Source organism: Phascolarctos cinereus, unplaced genomic scaffold (genome assembly GCF_003287225.1).
Source record: "Phascolarctos cinereus isolate Bilbo 61053 unplaced genomic scaffold, phaCin_HiC Scaffold_4;HRSCAF=312, whole genome shotgun sequence".
Taxonomy (NCBI): Eukaryota; Metazoa; Chordata; class Mammalia; order Diprotodontia; family Phascolarctidae; genus Phascolarctos; species Phascolarctos cinereus.
The window spans coordinates 59,362,332-59,382,548 of NW_027555847.1; the positions used below are offsets into that span (position 1 = coordinate 59,362,332).

At 45.5% G+C, this 20,217-nt stretch overlaps 1 protein-coding gene across 2 annotated transcripts in view; it reads left to right on the top strand.

Annotated features, from left to right (window-relative positions):
* SLC41A3 (solute carrier family 41 member 3) overlaps positions 1 to 20,217 on the top strand; it is a 68,055-nt gene that overhangs the window by 545 nt on the left and 47,293 nt on the right. The window contains exon 2 of one of the 2 annotated variants that reach the window (XM_020981152.2): positions 15,691 to 15,986. In XM_020981152.2, the coding sequence (XP_020836811.1) occupies positions 15,732 to 15,986 (255 nt within the window). In that variant the 5' untranslated portion in view covers positions 15,691 to 15,731. Of the gene's footprint in view, positions 1 to 15,690; positions 15,987 to 18,183; positions 19,399 to 20,217 lie in introns of those variants that run through there. The other variant, XM_020981154.2, reaches the window with a different exon arrangement.

Sequence of the window (20,217 nt, forward strand, 5' to 3'; positions counted from 1 at the left end):
CCCCAGTAGGGCACCGATACTACGAGGGGGGCAGAGTTGGCCAGCAGGAGGGAGGGAGTCCTGGGAGAGTGGAAGAAACGGACAGTGTCAGAGGAATAGAGTTCAAATTCTCCCTCTGCTACTTGGTACCTTTGACTGCCGGTACTCTCTTCTGCCGAATGAAGAGTTTGTAGGTCTCATCACATGGTGGGTAGATCCGCTTACCCTCCTTGAGCCTCAGTTTCCTTCCCTGTAAAGGGAGGTGGGTAGACAGAATGATCCCACGAGTTCCTTCTGATCACACATCTATTATCCACCGACTTTGGCCCTGATGGCATTCCTGCCACTCCTGACAGACTGCCTTTCACCGTGGCAGCTAGGGATCCCCCACTGCCGAGCCAGTGCAGGGGTAAAGGAATGCGATGAAATGCTTCACGCTTAGGTGTTGGTGACTTAATGAGGAGAGGTAATGTGATGTCATGGCAGAGCCCTAGACTTGTCAGCAGAAGGCCCGGGTTTAGAGTCTTGGCTCTGCCAGCCACAGAGTGGGCACTTAGCTTCTCTGAACCTCAGTGAGCTCTTCAGTACTACTGGGATATTAAGGAGGCCCAGGATGAAAAATCAGAAGACTTATTACTCACACCCCTGTGACCCTAGACCAGTCACTTCTTCCTAGGCCTCATTTGGGGCATTAATCCTCTCTAAGACGTAGCATTTCTAAAGTCCCTTCCTGTTCCACATTCTCTTGCTAGTACTTGCATTAACTATTTCAGTAATACAATAGTAGTACTATTGCAGTAGTAGCATTTAGCATAAAAATGTTGCTTGTGGGCATAATCCTTTTCCCGAGGGGCTTTGCATTTTAAAGGGGATCCCGGAATGTGAGAAAGCAAGATGTTGGATATAGAGCAGTGAATCCCTAATGATGCCACTTCAGTAGGGACCCTAGGCCATCTGGAGGATTTGGCCTGAGGACGCACTTTAACACACTTATTTCACACTACTCTGCTCTTCTGCTTCACAAACCGGACTTTGAGCTGCTCATTGGCCTCCTCTTGTCTGCCTCTTTGAGGTCCCTTTTGCCTAAAATTGAGGCTTCCCCCCATGATTTGCTAGTTGAAATCCTTTTTCTTCAAGGCCCAGCTTGGATATGGGATAGCATTTCAATTTGTAAGAAATTAAGTCTATAGAATCTTAATAGGTACCAAATTTAAAAAATTCTTTTCTTAATCTCTAGAGCAAGAGTGTGAGGTATTTTTACAGAAGAGAAAACTGAGGCCTCAAGAGATTCTAGGACTTGCTCGATGTTACACAGATAATAACAAGGTGCAGATCAAGGTTTAAGTCAGGCCTTCTGACTCCAAGTCCATATCTCTTTCCTATACACCACCCTCCTTGCTCTCCTCCCTCCTTTCCCCAATAAAAGCAGTCTTTCCCTTCTCATGTTTCTTACAGCATTTTGCTTAGACCTCTTCCTTTGATCTTACCACATTCTGACTTGTATAATATTTATTTGTCTCCTGTTACAGCACCATGTTCATTGGACTGTATTTAATCACCTATTTGTTTTGCATTTTTTCTGTCTATATTTGGACATGATGATGATAATAGCTAGCATTTATATGGCGCTCTAAGGTTTATTTGCCTCTCTTGTCTCATCCGATCCTCACAACTATCCTGTGAGGTGATGCCATTATTATCCCAGTTTTACAGAAAAAAGAACTGAGGCTGAGAGAGATTAAAGGATTTGCCCATTGTCACACAGCTAGTATCTGAGGGAGGATTTGAACTCTGGCCTGCCAGGCTCCAAGTCCACTGCACCACTTCACTGTCTCCCTTAGAATGTAAGTTGCTTCTTTCATTTTTGAATTTGTATCCCTAGCACCTAGCACAGTGCTTGCTGACACATGGTAGATACTAAGTAAACGTTTGTAGATTGACTGTAAATGATTGGAGGGTAGGCCTGTGCTTTTCAACCTTGTATCCCCAGCACCAAGCAGAGGGCCTTCTTCACCCGTCTGTAATGGATGCTTCAGTGTTTGCTGGCAGGAGAAGGAGTAACCAGACACGTTCGGATTCTCACGACCAAGCCGGCTGTTCTCTGTAGCTTAGGCCGGCAAGGGTGCCCGGGCTTGACCTCCCTGAAATCAAATTCTGCTTACAATTCCAATTCATTATTAGGTGAATAACACCTGAAAGAAATCATCTAGTTCAGGAGTGGGGACCCTGTGGCCTTGAGATTCCATGTGGCCCTTTGACTGAATCCATATTTCACAGAACAAATCACCTTAGTAAAAGGATTTGTTCTGTAAAACTTGGACTCAGTCAAAAGGCCACACCCAAGGACCTAGAAGGACACACTGTGGCCTTGAGGGGAAGGTTCCCCACCCCTGACATTTTATGGAAGAGGCAGATGAGGCTCATTAACATAAATTGGCTTGCCTGAAGTCTCACAGAATTAGTGGCAGAACCAATGGACAAACGAGGTTCTTTCCCCACAATGTCACATGGCTTTAATTCCTGCCTCATTGAGCCTCAACTATGCATGCAGCACCCAGGAAAACTCAGTATTACATGAGAATTGTGGGTAGAACGCGGGATGTCAAGCAAGCTGGATTCCACCCCTGAATTTTGGTGTGACTAGAGCCTCTCTGGTTCTTCCCCTTAAAACAGATATAACACCCCTGCCCAACCTCCCGGGAGAGGACCACATCAGATACTAGATGTGGAAGTAAGTCTGTAGATTTAAAACACTATCATTGCATTTCTCTTTCTACAGGGATGGATATGATTCCTAAAAATTAGGAATGAGGTTCCCCGTAATAGGAAAGAGCTCTGAAGCATGACTCAAAGGAGCTGGGTTCAAATTCTGCCTTTGATGCTTATTACCTGTGTGATCCTGGACAAGTCACAGACTTTTGGATGCTCTGTTTCCTCAGCTATAAAATGGAGGAGGACTCTATGACCTCTGAGATTCCTTCCAGCTCTGGCTCCAGGAAGGATCCTCTTTATCCATCTCTCCCTATTTTGCCCTTTCTCTCAAGAAAATCTCAGTCATTTACCCATGGTAGCTAGGTGGTATTAGTCAATAGATTCTAACTGGACCTGATTGGAGGATTGGAGGGAGGAGCAAAAAAGTCTTCTGAAAGCCTTCTTTTATAGAGGGCTCAGAATTTCCACCAACTTCATTTCCCACCAGTTGTTCTAAACATCGTGGCAGGTTCTGGGTACCCTCTGGCCCCCTCCCTCCCCCCAGCTTATTTTGGTGTATTGTCTTCCTCCATTAGATTGTAAACCCTTTGAGACCAGGGACTGGCTTTCTTTTTTCTTAGTTGTATTCTCAGTATTGAACACAGTGCCTCACACAGAGGTGGCTTAATAAATGTTTATGGACTATTGACTGAGCTCTGTTACCCTAAGCAAATCACTTAAACTCTATCTCCATTTTCACATCTGTAAAATAGGAATAATATAATAATAGTACCTACCTCGTTGGATTGTTGTGTGACATTTAAAAAAAGGTTTCAGGGACATAGTTTCTGAGTAATTTAATCATTTTGTAAATAAGACCAGCATGTTTATTAATAAAAAGATGGTCACTGGTTTGTCTCTCTTAGACCAAAGACCTCTCATGGCAGTGGGCTCATAGTTTCTGTGCCCTTTGAAGAGTAGGTGTTCTTGAGAGTGGCAATCAACTCTGATTGGATAATAATTAATGAGAAAAGGAATATTACAATGAGAGGGTGAGCTATCTGTTACAGTGAGGGTCTTGGGCTATGTGACTTGGATCACTCAAATCTTGGTCAAAGAGACTTACTAGTTTGCATATCACCTGTCTGACCTAAGACAGAGCAGGAACATACCCAGTAGCCCAAACTTAGAATTTTTTTTACTGTTTAGATCTTGGCCTAGCTAAATCTCTGCCCAAGAACTTCCCCCACTGGTTAATTTCTGAATGAGGAAGTAGAAAAGGGGAAAAACCTTGGTTCTGATTCAGTAATTAGTCATTGAAAACAAAAGAAATAATCATTTCTCATAGATGTGGAGATGAAATGAGATATTTGTAAATTGCTTAGGAAATCTTAAAGCACGATATAAGGTTATTATATATAATGTAATATGTAATAATAATAATACTTTACAGTCTGTGTCAGTCCCTGGGCTCCCTCTTTCTGCATTGTTACCCCCTCTCTGCCTGTGGAAGAAAAAAACTGTCCCTAAGTAAAGGTATTTCAGGCTAGCTGGTTGGGGAAAGGTTTGTTTGAGCATTAGGCCCTTTCTAGTCCACACCACACCAAGGAAGCTACAACCTATGCTCCTTATGACTGTGGTTCTGGTATTGAGCTGGTTCTGCTCAATTCTTTCAATCATTGATTTAGGAGAGAAGGCTTTTTGGCCCCAGTTCTCCCTCTTCGTGCCCTGATGGTCAGTGTTGGGGAGAATGGGGGAGGAGGGGCAACTTGATGCTAGGTTTGCTGGTGCTCTCTCTTTCTAACTCACTTCATCCCAGGAAAATCAGGTTTGGTGGTGTTCCATCAGTCCCTCCCATTGCTTCTGTCAGCACCACATATTAGGGACTCAGGCCCACGAGGGCTGCACGCACAGGTATCCTGGGATCCCTTTTATTAAGTCCACACCAGCATAGGCTGTGGGGCTCTGGCTTGATTCACTGCTAGTTCAACAAAAGTAGCTTTGTCCCTTAATGATGTAGCCCTTCGGGGCACCTTGACTAACTTGGCAAGGTGGTAGACTAAATGGAGGGCCCTGGCCTGGAAATTGCGGGCTGCCTGGCTTCATGGGATTCAGACGGAGCAAGACGTTTGTGACAATCTAGTCCAGTGGGGTTCACAGTCGAAATTCTTTAATGCACCTTAAGCAGGAAATAATTGCAAGCATATCATGAGTGTTGTAGTCACTTTCCCTGGGGGTTCACAACACTTTTTGTTGTTGTTCTTGTTGAATGGGGTTCATGGAACAAAAAATTAGGAGCCACTAATCTAGTGGAACCAGTCATTTTACAGAAGAGAAAAATGAGGTCTGGGCACCACCTCAACTCCTGACTATCTCTTTCCCCTCAACTTTGGAGATTCTCTGCCCTCCTGGTTTGCTTTGTTTTGTATTTTCCTACCCTTCTGACCTTTTCTCCTTTTTCTACTTCCTTGGCTCCTCATCCTCTCCTCTCTCTCTTACTGTCCCTATTCATCCCCCCGCAGGGGTGGGGAACCTGCAGCCTGTGGCCTTCTAGGTCCTCAGGTGAGGCCTTTTGACTGAGTCCAAGTTTTACAGAACAAATCCTTTTATGAAGGGGATTTGTTCTGTGCAGTTTGGATTCAGTCAAAGGGCCACACTTGAGGACCTAGAGGGCCACACGTGGCCTTGAGGCTGCAGGTTCCCCACTCCTGACCCAGGCCATGCCACTTCTCCATCATTCCTTTTCACAGCTCCACCTACCACTTCCATAAAGGTGACTCCCTAATCATATGGCTCCAGCCCTAATGTCTTTTCCAGTCCAGACCTGAATTTCCTCCAGGACATCTCTCCCTGGGTGCCCAGAACCAGCTCCTCAAACTCGACATATTCAAACCAAAGCTCATTTTTCTTTCCTTCTAAAACTCTTGTCAACCTGCTTTGCTGTCTCTGTCTGGTACCACTATTGACCTGGCTTCCTGCCCTCTCTCTCAACTGTCACCTACAGTCATCAGCCAGGCCCTACCAATCCGTTTTCACAACAGCCCCCTCCTCCATACAGTCACTAACCCCCTATTTGTTGTTGTTCACTCGTGTCTGACTCTTCCTGATCCCATTTGGGGTTTTCTTGGCAAAGATACTAGAGAGGTTTGCCATTTCCTTCTCTCATTTCACAGATAAGGAAACTGAGGCAAACAGGATTAAATGACTTGCCCAGGGTCACACTGCTAGTAAGTGTCTTGAATTCAGGAAGATGAATCTTCCTGTCTTTAGGCCCTGCACTCTATCCCTGAGATACCTAGCTCCCCTCTTTCCAACCTTATCTCATATTATCCCCTCAATGTACTCTATATACCCATTAAACTGGCTATCACTCTTCCCTCAGCCATGTACTGTGTTCCCAGGCCTCCTGGCTTCTTTGCTCAAGCTGCTGTTCCCCATAACTAGGATGCCCTCGATTCAATTCAATAGGCATGGATTAAGTCACTATGTTTAAGATTATGTTAATCTACTGTGTGCTGGGCTCTGTAGCTACAGAGACAAAAATGAAACAGCTCTTGTTCTCAAAAAGCTTACGCTGTATTCCAGAGATGCAGAACACAGAGATTTCATTGGTATAGGGAACTCATGGATGAAGAAGATCCCAACTCCAATGCCATCTTCTCCATGAATGCTTCCTTGATTCCTTCCCCCATCTTAGTGTCTACCCTTCCTCCTCACACTTCACCTAGCCCTTGGTTTTATAATCTTCCAATACATTTATTATACAATGTTGTATATTATATATACTTGTCTTATCATCTTATCCCAATTTAACTGTAAACTCCTTAAGAGCAGAGACCACGCCCAACTCTGTCTTATTGAAATTTTCTGTCTTCCAACACACCTATCCTGTACTCAGCCCACAATCGGTGGTTGGGTAATAAGTATTTGTTGTATTGTGTGGTTGCTGTTTCCACTGTGCTGCGTTAAGCCCTGTCTGCCTACAGCTCAGAGGCTCATAGAATGTTAAAATTGGCAGAGACCTGAGAGATTCTGGATGTCACCTGGCTTGACTTCGGTTTGCTTCTGTGTAACAAGAGGTCTAGTCATAGAATCATGCAATGCCAGAGCTAGAAGCGACTTTAGAGAGCATTTAGACTAGCCCTGCCCCCCCTTTTTTATAGAGGAAGAAACTGAGGCCCAGAGATGAAATGGCTTGTTCAGGTTATTCAGGTGGTAAGTAGCAGATGTGGGATTTGAACCCACATCTCCTGTCCCAGCACCTTTCCTATGACAACATTCTGCTCTTCAGCCCTCTCTACTTCACAGTATCTATGATTGAATGAGATAATAAAGGTAAAAAATGTTTAGTATGAGGGTGAAGTGTCCTCTCAAAATGGCATGGTACCAGGAAAGACCACTGGCTCCAGTTGGAGGACCTGCGTTCAAAACCCACTTCTGATGCTTATCACCTGGGTGACTTTGGGCAGATTAGGTCCCCTTCCTGGGCTTCAGTTCCCTCATCTATCCAATGGGGAGCTTTAATATGATGACCTCTGAGCTATCCCCCCAGCCTTAGATCTATGGTCATTCAGGTATCATTATTTTCTTTATTGGATCTTCTCAGGGCATCATCATTTTACCTCCCTATGAGATCCATCAAGTCAAGTACAAGAGGCACCTCTTGCCCTTCTGTCTGCAGGTAACGTGGCCCTTCCATCTTGACTTGTAACTAGTGTGACATGTACCATGTCCTTGACTTCCAAACACTTTTGGTTCTCTTTACCCCAAAGTGAACCCGTATCTTCTCAGTCTCTAATTCTTTTTCTCTTTCTCTAACCGATAAAGATAAATAGAGATAATATCATCTTTGCCTAGATCTTCTGGGCACCCTGAAGGTTCTAACTCATCCTGAACAGATATCCTTATTTTCCCCCATAAACAATTACTCTTTTTGTAGCAATCTCCTAACCATCACCCATTTCCTAGCAGTGTCTTCTCAACCCTTCTGGAGACCAAAGTTCACAATCTTAGAGGCTTTTTTGGCTTACCTTTCTCCTTCACCCTTATCCCCAATTCATCATCAGGTCTTCTCTTTTCTTCCTCTCTAACCTGTGATGTAGCAATGTGGGCCCACCACCCTACTCTGGTCCCTCATGGCTCAGATTGGGCGTATGGTGGGTCCTTAATGATTTGCTTTTTCTACGTACGCTGCTTATCCAGGGCCTACTGTGCACAGAGCCATGCGCTAGGGGCTTAACTAGGGATGCAAGGTTTAGATAAGCTAGGGTCCCTACCATTGTAGAAATGACAGTCTAGTAAGGGGTTAAGACGGCTATGATGGCTGATAAGTGCTTGATCAAAGTTGGTGAAGGACAAGGCAGTGGCTTTCCCTCTCTGGGCCTCCTTATCATCTGTGAAATGAGAGAATTGCATTGGGTCGTCTCCAAGGTCCTGGTAGCTCTCATAGTTAGTCTGCAACTAATTAAGTTCCTCCACTGGAGTTAAACAAGGACGGTAAAGTCAAATTCACTTTGTTTCTAAATAGGTTATAGAGTGCTGGAAGCTTTCTTTGTATGTCACATCCTTAGCACTGAGCTCAGGATCTGGCGTGGAGTAGGTGCTGAGTTCTGTTCATTGATTCGGGTCCTACCCATTCTTCCCTGAGTTATTCTCCCTCTTTTCTCCATCTTCCCCCCCCCATCTTTAGTCTTTCTGCAATCCGCCCTTCTCATTTTTCTTCACTTCTCCCAGCGTGGATAACCCCACCTATGTACAGGTGTCTCCATTTCTCAGACATACTTTATTGTAGGTGCCCACCCCTGCACCTTTGCTTATACCGGTTCCTCTCTTGGCACACCTTTTCTGTTCTCCTTCTCCACTCCATTAAATTTCATTGACTGTCCATGTTATGAAAGTACATTTGAGGTCTGGTCTCTCAGACTGGTCTCTCCCTGCTTACTGTAGTATTCACTCTTCTCTGAATTCCCAAAGGTTTTTTTTTTTTTTGGTGAGGCAGCTGGGGTTAAGTGACTTGCCCAGAGTCACACAGCTAGTGAGTGTTATGTGTCTGAGGCTGCATTTGAACTCAAGTCCTCCTGACTCCAGGGCTAGTGGTCTATCCGCTGCGCCACCTAGCTGCCCCTCCCAAAGCTCTTACAGGCTGAGTACTCACTGAGTGGCCTAGACAGGCAGTGCTATTGGAGTTCAGAGAGGGGAGACGTCTTGATGGACTTGAAGAGTGAGGTAAGGTTTCTTGGAAGACATAAAACTTGAGCTACTTCTGAAGGAAGGGTTAGACTAACAAGATGTTAGAGTGAAGTCAGAGACAACTTCTACGAGGTAGTGTCAGGAGGAACATGAAAGTCTTCATTTATTCACTCATGCTTGAGGTTCTACTATTAGAGCTTCATTCCTTTGGCTTAAGGCCTAGATTGATCATTATTAAAATGTTTATCTCCCTGGGATCAGTCAATCAGCAAGTATTTATTTAGCACTCTACTATGTGCCAAGCACTATGGTAGGGAGATACAAATAAAATGAGTAATAGTCTCTACTGAGGATTAAGGAACATCAGGAAAGGTTTCATGTAGAAGGGGGCATTTTATCAGAGACTTGAAGGAAGGCAGGAGGTGGCGATGAGGAGGGAGAGAATTCCAGACGTGAACAGCCAGTGAAATTTCATGGAGTGGAGAGAGGATGACATGTACTGTGCAAGGAAGAGCAAGGAGGCCACTGCCACTGGTTCATAGAGGAAGCAGAGAGGTGTGAGGTGTAAGAAGACTGGAAAGGGAGGAAGGAGAGAAATGGAGAGCTCTCAGAGCCACAGGATCCTGGGCAGAACAGGAAACCGCGGGAAGGGAGGAGATGACGTGGGCAGACCTTTGCTTTAGGAAGATCAGTTCGACATATGAGTGGAGGATGGGCTCGAGTAAGAGTAGATGTGAAGGGAGGCCAGCCAGAAGGAATTTCATTAGTCTAGGTATGGGGCAATAAGAACCCACACTAGGATGGTGGCACAGAGGAGAGAAGGGGGCACATATAAAAGAGGCTGCAAAGGGAAAATCGACAGGGCTTAGCAACTCATTGGAGAGGGGGGAATGAAAGAGTGAAGAATTAATTAACTGAGGTTTCTAGCTTGGGTGACTGGGAGGATGGTGGTGTTCTCAAATTAATTAGAAGGTTAAGAAGAAGGGAAGGTTTTTTTGGAGGGGAGGGAAGATAATCAGTGTTGTTTTGACATACTGAGATGAAGATGCCTATAGGAAAGCCAGTTTGGGAAGGCCAACGGGTATTTGGAGATGGGAACAGATAATTGAGGGTTGAATAAATAGATCTGAGAAGCATCTGGATAGAAATGATCATTTAGCCCATGGGAGCTGATGAGATGACCAAATAAGATAGTAGAGATGGAGCAAAGGAGAGGTTAGGAGGAGAAGTATGAGAAAGTAGTGTCCCAGAAACCTAGAGAGAAGAGAATAGCAGGAAAAACAAGCGAGATCAACAGTGACAGGGGCATCAAAAAGGATGAGGATTGATAGAAGGTCATTTTTTTGTTGTTCAGTCATGCCTGACTCTTTGTGACCCCGTTTGGGGTTTTCTTGGCAAAGATACTGCAGTGGTTTGCCATTTCCTTCTCCAGCTCATTTTATACATGAGAAGACTGAGACAAACAGGGTTAAGTCACTTGCCCGTGGTCACATAGCCGGTAAATATCTCAGGCCAAATTTGAACTTAGGTCTTCTTGACTTCAGGCCAGGCACTCTGTCCACTATACCACCTAGCTGCTCCCAAAAGGTTGTTAGATTTGGCAATTAAAAGATCATTGGTAACTTTGTTTTCCCCATTACCACATTTAAGTTTTATTAAAAGGAAGTAAACAAAGTAGAGATTGTGAAGGGGTTTCTATTAGTTTAAATAATACTAATAAGCCCCAGATAGAAGGAAGAGCTGCCGGGGCTCCTTACCTACCTCCCAGCTCTCCCCAGGTTGGAAGCAGGAGTGAGAATGGCAGTGTGCTTTTCTCCCCATCTGCCTACCATGCCCTAGGGCTCTAGAGGGAGGGTCTCTTTTGGTGCTAAGGCCCTGGGGACATCACTCAAACCTTGGGCATTCCTGGTGAGATGCAGGTTGGATTCTGACTTGGGAATCTGGAATTTGGGAATAGAAGCAGGAGACCCTGAGAAAACCTCGAAGGCACTGGTGACTTTGGGGAGAGCAGTTTGAAATGTATGATGAAGTTATAAATCAGTCCAGTTATGAAGCAAATGAGAGGAAAGAAAGGAAGGACTTACAGCTAGCTTTATCATGGAGTTTAGCCACAAGAGGATGCTAGCTAGCAGGGGTGGGAGGATCAAATAAGGATTTTTTTTGAGGATGGGTAAGACATGGGCTTATTTGTAGGCAGTTGAGAAAACATCCACTCAACAGGTAGAAATAGGATATTAGTGAGAGAGTGGAAAGGACAGAGGAGCAATCTGCTGGAGAAGGCAGTTTGGCAAGGGATGTCTTAGTCGTGTGGAGGGACTTGCCTTGGCAAGGAGAAGGGCCACTCGTTCCCATCAAACAGTGAAAGGGCAGAAAGTCTGGTACATTAGTGATGTGAAATGAGGAAGGGAGAAGAGAAAGTTCTTGGTGACAGGTCTATTTTTTAAAGTGAAATAGGCTTCTCACCTGAGAGTGGGGAGGGGAGCTAGAAGAGGTTGGAGGAGGGATGGCCAGGTTTGGAAAATCCATTGTGCTCATGGGGATAGTGAGCTGAAGGAGGGCACTAGCAGTTGGGATCAGGAAAGGCTTCATATAGAAGGTAGTGTTTGAGATGCTTCTTGAGGGAAACCAGGGGTCCTAGAGAAGAGAGTGCATTCCAGGCCCGGCAGACAGCCAGTGAGAGGCAGGAACCAATTTAACAAATGCTTGTTTTATTATTTATGTAGAAGGCACTGGAGTAGAGGGGCCTAGGAATAGAAAGATCAATAGACCACAGCCCCTACTTTCAGTTTTCCTTCTACCTCTCTTATTTGACTTTTTTTTTGCTGAGGCAATCAGGGTTAAGTGACTTGCCCAGTGTCATACAGCTAGCAAGTATCAAGTGTCTGAGGCTGGATTTGAACTCAGGTCCTCCCGACACCAAGGCCGGAGCTCTATCCACTGTGCCACTAGCTGCCTCTTATTTGACTTTTAAAATCCTTCTTGAGCTCTTCCAGGAAGGCTTTTTGGGCTTGAGACCAGTTCATCTTCCCCTTTGAGGTTTTGAATGGGGGTATGCTGACAGTGCTGTCCTCTCCTGAATTTGTGTTTTGATCTTCCCTGTCACCAAGATAACTTCTCTATGGTCATTGGTTTCCTTTGTTGCTTCTTGCTCATGTTGTTAGCCTTTTTCTGGCTTTTAAAGTTGACCTCTGCTTGTGGGGCACAGGGGACCTGCTTACTGGTTTTGTGTGCTGGGGCTTCAGGTGTTGGCAGCTGGAGGCTGGAGGCGTCTGGTAGTTTACCTGGTGCTGAGCTGGAGCTGGTGGTGGTGGCTGGTCTGTGCCTGGTGTTGGTGCTTGTCTGCTCCACCACCCTGGGGCTCAGGATCTGCCGCTGGTTTGCTGAGGTGGGGCTTGCCGCTGGCTTGCTAGAACACCTCCTGTCCTGTACTGGTTCCCTTCAGCCACAGCAAGAGGGACCTTTCCCGTTAATCCCCCTAGCCTCCCTAGCTAAAAGACTGATGTATCTCATCTTTCTGCTGACTCCATTATTCCAGGATTTTTCCTGGGGCAATATTCTTTGGGTTTTTCAAGGTCAGTAAGGGAGGATGAGAGCAACTTACTTCTTACTCTGCCATCTTGGCTCCCAGAAGTTGAAACAGGTGACTTTCAAATATTCTGTCTGTGTGCTGATAGCTTCAGGAGTAGCCGCTGCTGTTGGCTGATTCAGTCACTCCCATGACCTACTCCTGATTTGCTGGGGCCAAGGCCCAACCAGGCTCCTTTCCCACCTAGGTCCAACAGACCTTTCCTGCTGACCTTCTAAGTTGTCTTTGTCGTTTGTGGGTTGAGAAGTCTGGAAACTGCCACTGCTGCCAGTGATTCAGTCTCCCAATACCCTTCCAGGTTCACTGGGGCTGTGTCTGTACCCACAAGGCCAGTGCTAGACTGCACTCCTCTCTCAGTCTGATGCAACAGACCCTTCCTATCGACCTTCCAGGTTGTCTTGGGCTGGAAGTCTGCCTCACTCTGTCTTTTTGTGGGTTCTCCCACTCTAGAATTTGTTCAGAGTCACTTTTTAAAGGTATTTGAAGGGGTTTGAGGGATAGTTCAGGCGAGCCCCTGCTTTCACTCCACCATCTGCTTCCAAGCAACCTCTAGTCTTGTGGAGGGAAAGATGCATACAAATGTCTAACATAAGAAGGTAAAAAGGGCAAAGAAGAGTCCAAAAAAAAATGTAAAAGAAGAAAGGAAAGAAAAAAAAATAAATCACAAATGCATGAAAAAAGAAAAAGGCGGCACAAAGAGGGTAATGTTGCTACTACCTTATTAAATGTATCATACTTAAACTGTGTTACGGAAGTTCAGTTATAAATATTGTTCAGTTGTGTCTGACTCTCCATGATCCCATAGACTGTTCGTGGGATTTTCTTGGCAAAGGTACTGGAATGATTTGCCATATCCCCCTCCATTCTGTCCCCATTTTGCAGATGAGGAACTGAGGCAAATAGGGGTTACGTGATGCCCAGGGTCACACAGCTAGCGTCCTAGGCTGGGTTTTAACTCAGATCTTCCTGACTGCAGTCCTCCTTTTTGCCCTTTGTACAGTGAAAGATTTAAGCTTTGTTGATGATCAGGTTCTTAAAAAAACAAAAACAAGGAAAAAGGCATTTGACAAATGAAGATCACTTTGGGAATGGGGAAAGGAGTTGGCCATGGTTTCTTGAGCTCCGCTCTGAAAGGAAGGACATTATTAACAAGGGGAGATAGTGAGGGAAAGGGGGGCAGAGAAGAGAGGGGCCGTGGAGAATAGTCCATTTTGTAGGTGGAGTTTGAGAAGTGGAATATGGAAAGAAAAAGCTAAAAAAGTATATCGGCTATTGAAGGGGTTTGAGGGATTTTACAGACATGGAAACTTCAGCTTAGAAACTACAGTATCTTAAACAAATGTACTCCACCCATCCAATCATTCACTCAGCTTCTTACCTCCACATCTGATTTTTTCTCACTACTTCATAGCCATCATTCTCGTTAAGGTGCTGATCACTCCTTGCCTGGCTTAGTGCAACAGCCTCCTCTTGGCTTCTGTACCTCAAGCTTCTCCCATTTGAATTCATTTTTCACGCAGCTGCCACAGCTGTGATTTTCCTTAAGCATAGATCTGACCATGTCACTCCCCTACTCAGTAAACTTCAGTGGCTCCCTATTTGCCTTAGGATCAAATACAGACTCTTTTATCTAGCTTTCAAAGTCCTACATAACCTAGCCCCAAGTCACATTTCTAGCTCTGGTGGACACTATACCCCTTTCCACATCAGTGACCGAGCCAAACTGGCCTTCCCTCTCTCATACACAACACTCGATCTCCCATTTCTCTACTTTTGCCCAGGCCATGCTGCATGCCTGCACTGCCTGCCCTCTGTCTGCCTCCCACATAGTCTCTCTCTTTCTTGTTTGTTTGTTTGTTTTTTTGGTTTTAGGCAATTGGGGTTAAGTGACCTGCCCAGGGTCGCACAGCTAGTAAGTGTCAAGCGTTTGGTCTGAGGCTATATTTGAACCCAGGTCCTCCCGACTTCAGGGCCAGCACTCTATCCACTGCACCAACTAGCTGACCCCAGTCTCTCTCGTTCTTGAAGATGAATTTCAAATACCACCTTCTCTATGGCACCTTTCCTGATCTTCTCCACTGCTAGCAGGCTCCCTCCCGAACTCCCTTGCAGTTAACTACTTTGTATCTATTTACATTTATTCATTTAATCTTTATACTTTATTTACTTATGTATTTATTTCTTGTTTCCTCTACTAAATCGTTAGCTCCTGGAGGGGAGTTATTGTTTTATTCTTTGTCCATATCCTCAGAGCCTGCCACAGCACAAGGTGGGTGCTTAATAGATCCTTTAGTGATTGATTTTTACAATGCTAAATTTACTTTACACCTGCAACTATAATAATATAGTTCTCACTCCCAGGGAGTGAGAAGAAAGAAGAAACAAAACAAAACAGAAGAAGAAAAAAGAGCAAATAGTATGCTTTGATCTGCATTCAGACTCCATAGTTCTCTCTCTGGATGTGAGTAGCATTTTCCATCATGAGACTTTTGGAGATGCCTTAGATGCTTGTGTTGCTGAGAAGAGAGAGCTAAGTCTATCAAAGTTAGTCATTGCACAACATGGCTGTTATTGTGTACAGTGTTCTCCTGGTTCTACTCACTTCAACATATGATTATTATTCTTAAAAGAGCAAAACTGTCTTTGGAATTAAAAGACCTGGGTTCAAATCTCCCCCCCCCCAACACTGCCTTTTGTGACCTTGGGTTATCCACTTCCATCTCTGGACCTTGGTTTCTACTTTTGTTAAAATGAAGGGGTTGGATTAACTGGCCTCTGAATTTCCTTCTATCTCCTCATCTAAGAGCCAGTGATTCTCCTGAGCTGTATGTATGTGACTTTAGGGACTTCCTAAAACCTTTTCCCCAGCCCCTGTTAGAAACTGTGGCTCTAGATTGGGGTTGCTATGGGACTCTGGTGAAATGGGAGACAGGAAAGCATACAACATTCCTAATAATATAAGGGATTATTGGACAGAGAGTACCAGTCTCATCTGTAGAATTAAAGGGTCTGTGGGGCTTCTAGACTGGGGACCTCATGGTGTTCTGGCGAAAACACCAGATTTGGAATCAGAAGACCTGGGTTCAAATGGTAGCTCTGTCACCTCCTTCTGTGACCCTGTACAGGTCACTGACTCTGTAGGCCTCCTTTTCCTTCTCTAGATCTTACACTCCTTCCTCTCACCTCTTCAATGCAGTTTCTCTTCTGTGACATAAAAAATTCTTTTCTTGTCTTGTTTCCTCTAGCCCCAGAGTGAGTGAATGACATGATGTCAAAGTGACCCAAGATGAGAGGAGAGGAGGCAAGACAGAGGCGGAAGGAAGGGCAGCTGGGAACTGAGGAGCAGCCCCTGTCCAGAGCGGAGAGCCCAGGGCAGCCCCTGGCCGACACTGTGCCATGGACCTCCCCGGAGAGACATCTGGTAGATGCCAAAAAGCCTCGGGAAGAAACTGCTTTGATCGTTGGCCGTCAAGTGGTCGTACCCTTTGTGCTTGCAGGCATGGGAATGACCATGGCTGGAATGCTTTTGGATTATATCCAGGTAAGAGAAAAAAATAGGCAAATAGTCCCTTTGGGGCACAGTTAGGCCCCAATGTAGGAGAAGGCCTTCCAGCCCAAAGATCAACTGAATCACCTGTTCTTAAGCCATAGACTTCAATTTCTTTGGGGTTTTAAAATACTTTGTGCTGTTGTGAAGGGAAAATAGTGTGCGTAAAGGACTTTGCAATCAATGGAGCCTTTATTGAATGCCTACTATCTGCCAGGGTACTGTGCTGGGCAAAAGTTTACAGACTTCAGAGTGCTATGTAAATACCAGCTGCTGTATCATCATCATTGTCATCATCATCATCATATAACTGAAACTACTGTTGAATGCTTTCTGGGAGATTAGTTGACAACCAGCTGTGAGCAAGGCCATATGCGAATAGGAGACCAGAGAGGCATTTGGGAGGGTTGGGGCAGGAAGAAAAAGATCACTGGTTTGGGAAATGGGCGGGTGCTACAGGCAAATTCAGCAACTTCATTGGCCCAGTGTGGCCTAGATGGTATGCTTACTGGGGTAGGCATTCTTTCAGTTTTGAGTGGGTAAGTGTTTAATAATTTTGCATTGATTGATGAATTGAGGAAATCTAAGTGACCCTTAAGTACCACCTCCTCCAAGAAGGATTTCTTGCTGTACCCCCAGCTGTTTGGGCCCTCCACCTCCTCACTTTTACCTTGTCTCTCTAGTGTAAATCTGATCTAATCTTAAGCTCCCCTGCAATGCAAATAAAGTGAAAAACAAGTCAATTCCTTTTAAAAAATACTTAAACCATGAAAGGACCAGAAATAATGGAGAAATGAAAAGCCATGATGCCAGGGAGTCTGAAGGGTTCCCAATCTACCAACAAGCAGAAGAGGGACTAGGCTAACATTGTCTGGGAGGGTGATTTCCAGGATGGGGCCTGGACCCCACGTCTGTTCCTCCCTGGTCACAAATGTCCTTCTGCTTTGAAAGACCCTGTAGGGGCAGCTAGGTGGTGCAGTGGATGGAGCACTGGCCCTAAAGTCAGGAGGATCTGAGTTCAAATCTGGCCTCAGACCAAACACTTGACATTTACTAGCTGTGTGACTCTGGACAAGTCACTTAACCCCAATTGCGAAAGAAAGAAAGAACGAAAGAAAGAAAGAAAGAAAGAAAGAAAGAAAGAAAGAAAGAAAGAAAGAAAGAAAGAAAGAAAGAAAGAAAGAAAGAAAGAAAGACCCTCTAGCAATAAAAGGAGAAAAGAAGGGATGGTGATGTGAGATCAAAGTTGGTGTCAGGAACTCTCCTTGGAGTAAGCTAGGAAAATAATCCTGCTCTAGAGCCCTAGGGCAGTGTTTATGGGAGGTGAGGCTTCTAAATTCTTCACTCCACCCGATTCCTTTAGATCTGCTTAGGAGGAAGTGTGGTCTTTATGGAAGAAGTCAAAGGAGTCTTTGTGGTCCTTTGTGTGAAGTCAAAGGAACTATATTCCAATCCTGGCTCTACTTCTTAAACTTCTGTGTGATCCTGGGCAAATTACTTCACTTCTCTGGGCATTCTGTATATCTGGGAATACAGAATGATAGTCATCATCTATAAAATATAAAATGAGGGAGTTGACACAGTCTCAGAGTACTGATGATGCTATCCGTTTCCTGGTAGAGATGTGATGGCCTCAGGTTCAGAATGAGGCATATACTGCACATGAGGGAATTTGTTTTGCTTGACTATGATTCATAAATATTTACAACAAGCTTTTAGTTTTTCCTTCTTTTTTTCCTTTTGAGGGGGATAGGTGGGAAGAAATGGGGGGAGCAGACTTTGGGAACTTCAGGGTTCTCTCCTGGCCCCCACAGATGCCATCTGGTGCCTTAGAGTCACCTACGTACCTGTAGCCCCAAGCACTTAATAACTTTTCCTTCCTGAAGGGCTGTGGGATTGAGAAGGTAGTGCCCCCTTCCCTTTCAGTTCTGGGTTACTCCCCACTTTCCAGAGGGCTGTCACACCCATCACCTCCATGGACCTGAGGTGTGAGTGGAGGGGTGGGGTGTAGAGAGTGGTACTTCCCAATGAGATCAGAGCTGAGGCCGGCCCCTCAGGTAGGCACTGAAGCCTCATTCCCTAGTATTGTGCTCCCTCCCGCTTCCTCTGATAGGCCACACTGGGGCTGGGCATTCCATTCCACGCAATCTTCGGAATGAGTAGGAGACACCAAACAATAGAACTGAACAAGGTGTCCTTTCTCTGCCTCAACCTGTCAGCTCTTGGGTCCAGCTGATGCTAAGATGAAGGAATTACCAGCACTAAAAAGTACAAGATGTTAAGAGCTGAGGAAAACAGCCCACTGTCCTAGTTTGGGAGAAGTCTGCGAGGTCTTTCACTAACACAAATGCTTCTGAGGCCTGGAGAGGTGACCGAACTCTCCTAAACAGAAAATCACTGATCTCACGCCTTCACAAACCAGACAGAAGATGACGAGGAGGACATAAGGGATATTTTTTATCTTCTTGACATCTCGTGGCCTGTTGGCATTCTTTGGCATGAAAATCCACTGAGGAAGCTTTAGAGCTGGCCTAAACTGGCTCTTCTTGGATGAAATTTCTCCTCAACCTTCCCCACCAAGAGCAGAGGTCAGCACCATGTGGGACCAGCCACCTTGACAATCACCGCCCACCTCTTGGCTCCTTCTCATGACTTTCCCTTTGCCATGGAAAAGAGAGTGAGCCAAAAGTCAAAGGCCAGCGTAGACTCACCTTGCTGGGCTCTTGTCCTGAAGAGTTTAGGAGGGAGTTAAGCTTAGGCCTGGGAGCAGGACAGCAGCCTCTCCGCCTGGCTCCTGTATTTTAGTTTTCTATCACAGAATAGCTACTGCTTATGTGGAACAGCCTTCACGGCACCACTACACCACCTGTAAAGAGTCTGTGAGTGTGGGCGCCAAGTCAGAGCTGGGCCCTTTCTCCCTTTCTTTCTTTGCTTTCGGATTTCATTCCTCCCCATTGAGGGGTATTCAGAACTGCTCTCTGCTGCAGTGCAGAGCCCGTGAACAGAGACCTGACAAAGAACTCACCCGATTCCCTGAACTGGCTTCTTGGGGGAATCCTCCGGGTGCTCTCACTTGGGAGCAGAGAAGAGCGAACACTTTGGGAGAAGGAGGAAGGAAACTGTCCGCTCTGACCTCGGAGAAAGTGGCCTTGCTTCCTCACCTGATTCTCCTCCTGCTTCCTCCCATGGGCATGGGGTGAAGGGCCCAATCATGGTCATCACCCAGATAAATATGGAATTCCGCTTCCGGGGGAAAAAGCTGAGAGGCTTCTCCTGTGAGATGATCAGGGCCCCTACTGGATTCATCCCGGAGACATTCGGCTCCATCATCTGTCAGGTCCTGTTTCCATTTATGTTTTCCATCATGGGTATGGTGGCTGCAGGCCTGGTGGCAAACAAAGTCCAAGTATGTATGGCTGTTTCTGGAATGTAGCTTTAATGATTCCCCCCTTGCTGGTCTGGACCAGGTCAGTAAGGCTGACCTGGCAATACCTATCACATAGACAAGACCTTATCAGGACCCACCCCAGCTCACGCTAAGGCCAGTGTCCTACACTCTGCTTCTAGGCTCAGATGTTTCAGTGGCATTAGGAAGCAGGCTTCCAGGACTTTGTAAGGAACTGAAGCTTTCCCCCACCCTTGTCCTAAATCCCCAGGGCTTTGGTGCTAGTGCCCCTTTAGGGAGTAGGTGATGGATGATTGGACTGCATGGCAATTTGCGAATTGAGAGGCTCCAGGTGGGAAATGGGAATGTTGTCACACCTGTGATTGACTGCTCATACCTGTCTATAGGCTCTTGTGTCTTCAGGCCAGGTTAATAGGAAAACCAACAGGGCATTTTTAGAGTTGCAGCAGTCCCTGGGCATTCTCAGGCTACTTCCCTGGCATTCTCTTTGGGGGAGGGGGAGTTTCCTTTCTTTACATTTCTTAGTATAGTGCCTGGCAAATAGAAAGCACCTGGTAATTGTTGATTGTTACCAAGACATCTCAATGAGGCAGTGGATAGAGTGCTAGAATACGAGATGGGAAGACCTGAGACAGGCACTTGCCAGCTGTGTGCCCCTAGCAAGTCACTTAACCTTCTGATCCTTGGTTTCCCCCTCTGTAAAATGGGGATAACAGTAGCCTACCTCACAGGATTGTTGTGAAGATCAAATGAGATAATGTGTTTCAAGTGCTATATAAATATTAGCTATTAATGTTACTGAGGGAAGGAGGAAGATTT